Raw genomic sequence first — 7500 nt, forward strand, 5'->3', positions numbered from 1 at the left:
GGACTAGCGACCATGCAGGCTGTGTGTATGTGAGCCGAGTGGATCACGTTAGAGCTTTTGAGAAGAAATGAACAATGAAATGCCAGGAAATGAGGTGAAGGACCAATGGGAGGACTCGTTATTTGGGCCAATAACCAGGAAGAAAGACTCAGGAGCGAAGGCAGGTCTAAGGACTGGAAGAAAGGTGTGAAATATCCCTAGAGAGTTACAGAAGCAGGAGAAACGTTAAAAATAGAATACACTGGCTGGCCATGCCACACGTGGGATCAATATATGAACACATCGCATGTGGAATACATATATCAAATTATGAATATACAGACAAATAATAATAAGTGTTAAGGATTATATATATATATATATATATATATATATATATATATATATATATATATATATATATATATATATATATATATATATATATATATATATATATATATATATATATATATATATATATATATATATATATATATATATATTATATGAACCTTGGTGTGACTATAACAATGTTACAGTTGACGTGACTGTGAGCGTTGTTGGCTTTAGCTTGCCACACACTCTTGTCCTGTGTTGTCTGTTGTGTTGCTCTCGCTGCGGCACACTTGTCGCTCCCAGGACGCAAAGGTCGTGTCAGAAATTCAGAATCCAGTTGAGGAAGACGCCTGACGGCGGCTGCCCGGAGGAGGACGAGACCCAAAGACGCCGGAAGCTTATTGGTGACGTGCGTGTGTTTCCTGCCAAGCGTCATCTCGTCATCTCATGTTGCATTACCGCTGCCTCCTCCCTGCTCTGCATTCCCTCCCCAGCACACCGCGGCATGTTTTCTGAGGGCTGTGTGTCTTGCAGTGTCTTGGTAAGATCCTTATAGTCAACATTTGTCATCCTGTGTACAGTTGACGTAAAGGTTTTTCTTTCAGTCTTTCGTAATTTTTTTTCGTATTATTGATCGATTTGACTCACGTTGTTTGTTTGGTTGTGTTTGTTCACTGCTTTTAATTTTGTTATGTTGCTGTTTTAGACTTGCCCTCATCAATTATTCTCCTCATCATCTTTTCATCCTCTTGCTTAATTTTTCACACTTTCCCCTTTCCGGTTGTCTTTTCGATCATTAAATAAAACAATTCAGATTAAAAATGGTACTATACGGAGAACGATTCGACTACAGCAAGACCCGGCAGCTCACCGAGGAGCAGAAGCGGGTGGCCCGGTGCAGGGCCGAGGCCGCCCGGAAGGGCCGGGAGCAGGCCCGGCGCTGGCGCGCCAAGAAAAACAAAGCAGCCCAGGGGCAGGGCGACGCTCCCGTGTTGGAGCACCCTGCCTGCGCGGCCACCAACACCCGCCACGAGACCGCCAAGAGCCCACAGTCCAAGGCTCCCATGGCCAAACTCCATACGCCTGAATACTCCCACAGCCAGTCCCCATCTGGCGAATATCACCTGGGGCGGTATTACACAGGCGAGTATTTCGATGGGGAGTCCCTCACTGTACACTTCATCGCTGGCGAACTGTGCGAGGGAGAATTCCCCGTACTGCAGCTCATCACGGGCCACTTCCAGGATGACCAGTCCACCGGACAGTTCCTCCTCATGAGGGAACCAGGCCCCGCTGACTGAGACTGCTGCCCCATCACCTCACCCGTCCTGGCCAGATCACCCTGGCCACACCTGGTGATGACTAATTTTAGGCCAGATCTCCCCTGGCCACACCTGATGATGACAAAACGTAGGCCAGTTCTCCCCTGGCCATACCTGATTATGACAAAACGTAGGCCAAATCACCCCTGGCCACACCTGATGATGACAAAACGTAGGCCAGTTCTCCCCTGGCCACACCTGATGATGACAAAACGTAGGCCAGTTCTCCCCTGGCCACACCTGATGATGACAAAACGTAGGCCAGTTCTCCCCTGGCCACACCTGATGATGACATAACGTAGGCCAGTTCTCCCCTGGCCATACCTGATGATGACAAAACGTAGGCCAGTTCTCCCCTGGCCATACCTGATGATGACAAAACGTAGGCCAGTTCTCCCCTGGCCACACCTGATGATGACAAAACGTAGGCCAGTTCTCCCCTGGCCACACCTGATGATGACAAAACGTAGGCCAGTTCTCCCCTGGCCACACCTGATGATGACTAATTTTAGGCCAGTTCTCCCCTGGCCACACCTGATGATGACAAAACGTAGGCCAAATCACCCCTGGCCACACCTGATGATGACTAATTTTAGGCCAGTTCTCCCCTGGCCACACCTGATGATGACAAAACGTAGGCCAGTTCTCCCCTGGCCACACCTGATGATGACAAAACGTAGGCCAGTTCTCCCCTGGCCATACCTGATGATGACAAAACGTAGGCCAGTTCTCCCCTGGCCATACCTGATGATGACAAAACGTAGGTCAGTTCTCCCCTGGCCACACCTGATGATGACTAATTTTAGGCCAGTTCTCCCCTGGCCACACCTGATGATGACTGATTTTAGGCCAAATCACCCCTGGCCACACCTGATGATGACTAATTTTAGGCCAGTTCTCCCCTGGCCATACCTGATGATGACAAAACGTAGGCCAGTTCTCCCCTGGCCATACCTGATGATTAATTTTAGGCCAGTTCTCCCCTGGCCATATCTGATGATGACAGAACGTAGGCCAGTTCTCCCCTGGCCACACTTGATGATGACAAAACGTAGGCCAGTTCTCCCCTGGCCATACCTGATGATTTATTTTAGGCCAGTTCTCCCCTGGCCATACCTGATGATGACAAAACGTAGGCCAGTTCTCCCCTGGCCACACCTGATGATGACAAAACGTAGGCCAGTTCTCCCCTGGCCACACCTGATGATGACAAAACGTAGGCCAGTTCTCCCCTGGCCATACCTGATGATGACAAAACGTAGGCCAGTTCTCCCCTGGCCACACCTGATGATGACAAAACGTAGGCCAGTTCTCCCCTGGCCATACCTGATGATTAATTTTAGGCCAGTTCTCCCCTGGCCACACCTGATGATGACAAAACGTAGGCCAGTTCTCCCCTGGCCATACCTGATGATTAATTTTAGGCCAGTTCTCCCCTGGCCATATCTGATGATGACAGAACGTAGGCCAGTTCTCCCCTGGCCACACTTGATGATGACAAAACGTAGGCCAGTTCTCCCCTGGCCATACCTGATGATTAATTTTAGGCCAGTTCTCCCCTGGCCATACCTGATGATGACAAAACGTAGGCCAGTTCTCCCCTGGCCACACCTGATGATGACAAAACGTAGGCCAGTTCTCCCCTGGCCACACCTGATGATGACAAAACGTAGGCCAGTTCTCCCCTGGCCACACCTGATGATGACAAAACGTAGGCCAGTTTTCCCCTGGCCACACCTGATGATGACAAAACGTAGGCCAGTTCTCCCCTGGCCATACCTGATGATGACAAAACGTAGGCCAGTTCCCCCCTGGCCACACCTGATGATGACAAAACGTAGGCCAGTTCTCCCCTGGCCATACCTGATGATTAATTTTAGGCCAGTTCTCCCCTGGCCACACCTGATGATGACAAAACGTAGGCCAGTTCTCCCCTGGCCATACCTGATGATTAATTTTAGGCCAGTTCTCCCCTGGCCATATCTGATGATGACAGAACGTAGGCCAGTTCTCCCCTGGCCACACTTGATGATGACAAAACGTAGGCCAGTTCTCCCCTGGCCATACCTGATGATTAATTTTAGGCCAGTTCTCCCCTGGCCATACCTGATGATGACAAAACGTAGGCCAGTTCTCCCCTGGCCACACCTGATGATGACAAAACGTAGGCCAGTTCTCCCCTGGCCACACCTGATGATGACAAAACGTAGGCCAGTTCTCCCCTGGCCACACCTGATGATGACAAAACGTAGGCCAGTTCTCCCCTGGCCACACCTGATGATGACAAAACGTAGGCCAGTTCTCCCCTGGCCATACCTGATGACTAATTTTAGGCCAGTTCTCCCCTGGCCATACCTGATGATGACAAAACGTAGGCCAGTTCTCCCCTGGCCATACCTGATGATGACAAAACGTAGGCCAGTTCTCCCCTGGCCACACCTGATGATTAATTTTAGGCCAGTTCTCCCCTGGCCATATCTGATGATGACAAAACGTAGGCCAGTTCTCTCCTGGCCACACATGATGATTAATTTTAGGCCAGTTCTCCCCTGGCCATATCTGATGATGACAAAACGTAGGCCAGTTCTCCCCTGGCCATACCTGATGATTAATTTTAGGCCAGTTCTCCCCTGGCCACACCTGATGATGACAGAACGTAGGCCAGTTCTCCCCGGGCCACACTTGATGATGACAAAACGTAGGCCAGTTCTCCCCTGGCCATACCTGATGACTAATTTTAGGCCAGTTCTCCCCTGGCCACACCTGATGATGACAGAACGTAGGCCAATTTTCCCCTGGCCACACCTGATGATGACAAAACGTAGGCCAGTTCTCCCCTGGCCATACCTGATGACTAATTTTAGGCCAGATCTCCCCTGGCCACACATGATGACAAAACGTAGGCCAGTTCTCCCCTGGCCACACCTGATGACTAATTTTAGGCCAGTTCTCCCCTGGCCACACCGGATGATGACAGAACGTAGGCCAGTTCTCCCCTGGCCATACCTGATGATGACAAAACGTAGGCCAGATCTCCCCTGGCCACACCTGATGACTGATTTTAGGCCAGATCTCCCCTGGCCACACCTGATGATGACTAAACCTATCCTGGACAATCCTGATGACGACCAAACCTACCCTGGCCAACCCTATCCTGGCCAAACCTGCTGACGACCAGACCTAGCGTGGACAATTCTCCCCTGGCCACACTTGACTACTAACAAATTTCTCGTGGCCAGGAAAAAATGTCTTTTCTCCTTTCTTACTTACTTGTTTTTCCATCTTCTAAAATCTTTATACATTCGTGCATACATTCATACATAGATATCTTTCAAGATCTAACTCCCTTCGTGACTTCTGGCATCTAGCAAAAAATATTTCCAATAACTTTGCTTCTTCTTCTTTCCCTCCTCTATTTCAACCAGATGGCACCACTGCTATCACATCTATTTCTAAAGCTGAACTCTTCGCTCAAACCTTTGCTAAAAACTCTAACTTTGGGCTTGTTCCTCCCTCTCCTCCACCCTCTGACTACTTCATGCTACCTATTAAAATTCTTCGCAATGATGTTTTCCATGCCCTTGCTGGCCTAAACCCTGGGAAGGCTTATGGACCTGATGGGGTCCCTCCTATTGTTCTCCGAAACTGTGCCTCCGTGCTTGCACCTTGCCTAGTCAAACTCTTTCAGCTCTGTCTGTCAACATCTACCTTTCCTTCTTGCTGGAAGTTTGCCTACATTCAGCCTGTTCCTAAAAAGGGTGACCGTTCTAATCCCTCAAACTACCGTCCTATTGCTTTAATTTCCTGCCTATCTAAAGTTTTTTAATCTATCCTCAACAGGAAGATTCTTAAACATCTATCACTTCACAACCTTCTATCTGATCGCCAGTATGGGTTCCGTCAAGGCCGCTCTACTGGTGATCTTCTGGCTTTCCTTACTGAGTCTTGGTCATCCTCTTTTAGAGATTTTGGTGAAACTTTTGCTGTTGCCTTGGACATATCGAAAGATTTTGATAGAGTCTGGCACAAAGCTTTGATTTCCAAACTACCTTTCTACGGCTTCTATCCTTCTCTCTGTAACTTCATCTCAAGTTTCCTTTCTGACCGTTCTATTGCTGCTGTGGTAGATGGTCACTGTTCTTGTAAATCTGTTACAGTGGTGTTCCTCAGGGTTCTGTCCTGTCACCCACTCTTCCAATTATTCATCAATGATCTTTTAAACCAAACTTCTTGTCCTATCCACTCCTACGCTGATGATACCACCCTGCACTTTTCCACGTCTTTTCATAGACGTCCAACCCTTCAGGAAGTAAACAGTACTGCTACGACTACTACTACTACCACTGTTACGTGGATAATATTGAAATAACACTAGCATTTTGATATAAAGGTTTAGGTTATGTTAGATTGGTTAAATTAGGTTTGATAAGGTTTCGTTTTGTTAGGCTGGGTGAGGTTGCTAGGTTGGGCAGGGTTTGGGTGTTAGGTGTTGCATCAGGTGCATCAATTCAATCATTTCGGAGTTGTGTTACTTGCTCTAATGTTTTATCGTATTACTAAATGTGTGGTACTACTACTACTACTACTACTACTACTACTACTACTACTACTACTACTACTACTACTACTACTACTACTACTACTACTACTACTACTACTACTACTACTACTACTACTACTACTACTACTACTACTACTACTACTACTACTGCGACAGGAAATATATTATAGTACTACTATAATTGATGAACTAACAAATTTATAAGTTACCGATAAAGAGTACCCGTTTTTTAACTCCTTACGAAAAAAAACGTAAAACTTATAAGGATAACTCAACAAAACACCAATTTCTCGCATCACAGAAAACGGCATTTAAGGGTGACTGAAACAAAAGACACCACTTCGATTTACAAGTATATATTCAACATTTGAGGTTACACAGTACAAGAGGGCGTGTGTACGAGTAACCAGTGATTTGTGGTAGTACTAGGGAAGATTCAGGCCACCAGTACCTGCATAGTAGCGCAGTAGAAACACGGGTATCACCAGCAACATATCAAAACATTCTACGAGGAACAGGGAGAGAAGTGAAGCTGGGACAGTAACAAGCCCCTGGGAGAGTACTAGGGGAAGGTCTGGGAGAGGAGAGAGGGCCAGCCGTACCAGCAGTCGATGCCAAAGTTGCCAATGTGGTAGTAGCCTTGGGAGAGCAGGAAGTGAGTGAGAGGCGACGCTCCCACGCGGTTGCACTCCACACACAGCACTCTCACCCGCACCCTCTCCCACGGCACCGTCCGCAGCACCTGGAGAGTGGAAGAGTGGCGGTGGTGGTGGTGGTGGTGGTGGTGGTGGTGTAGAAGTAAACCCACACAGCAGATACACAAACAACGAGGCTCTGGTAAGCTCAGGGAACGAAGAAGAAAACAATGCATAGAGGCCAGAAATAAAACACATCACATATTAGGATTGATTTTCAGGGAAGTTAAAAGAAGAAGATCCGAAGTAATATTTAAGTTGTATTTTATTTAGCCAGACATCATCTGGACTACGCTGTGCAGTTGTGTTCCCCAATATTACAGGAAGGCTGCAGGGCTGTTAGAGGCAGTACACAGGAGAATGACTAAAAGGATACAGGGGATGAGGGGCATTCCTTACCAAACGAGGGTGTAGCTGTTAAATGTACATCTCTTAGACAGGCGTAGGTTAAGAGGGGACCTGATGGGAGACTTGAAGTGGTGCAGGGGTTACAACAAGGGGGACGCAAGCAAAATTCTCAGGATAGAACAAGAAGTAAAGGGTTCAAACTTGAAAAAAAAAAAACCTAGATTTAAAAAAGAGATAGGAAGAACTGGGTTATCAA

At 47.4% G+C, this 7500-nt stretch overlaps 2 protein-coding genes across 2 annotated transcripts in view; both read right to left on the reverse strand.

Annotated features, from left to right (window-relative positions):
• Window positions 1–1935: 1935 nt before the first annotated feature.
• Window positions 1936–4922, reverse strand: LOC135095485 (uncharacterized). Its single transcript, XM_063996334.1, has 3 exons — window positions 4911–4922; window positions 4647–4820; window positions 1936–4487 (listed from the first exon to the last, which is right to left on the reverse strand). Exons 1-3 carry the CDS (start codon window positions 4920–4922, stop codon window positions 2406–2408), a joined length of 2268 nt encoding a protein of 755 aa, XP_063852404.1. The 3' UTR covers window positions 1936–2405.
• A 1615-nt stretch (window positions 4923–6537) lies between these two features.
• LOC135095521 (uncharacterized) overlaps window positions 6538–7500 on the reverse strand; it is a 4429-nt gene continuing 3466 nt past the window's right edge. Inside the window, exon 3 of the mRNA XM_063996392.1 lies at window positions 6538–6943. Within this exon, the coding sequence (XP_063852462.1) occupies window positions 6764–6943 (180 nt within the window). The 3' untranslated portion in view covers window positions 6538–6763. The remainder of the gene's footprint in view (window positions 6944–7500) is intronic.

The sequence above is a fragment of the Scylla paramamosain genome, chromosome 49 (assembly GCF_035594125.1).
Source record: "Scylla paramamosain isolate STU-SP2022 chromosome 49, ASM3559412v1, whole genome shotgun sequence".
In the NCBI taxonomy this organism is placed as follows: domain Eukaryota; kingdom Metazoa; phylum Arthropoda; class Malacostraca; order Decapoda; family Portunidae; genus Scylla; species Scylla paramamosain.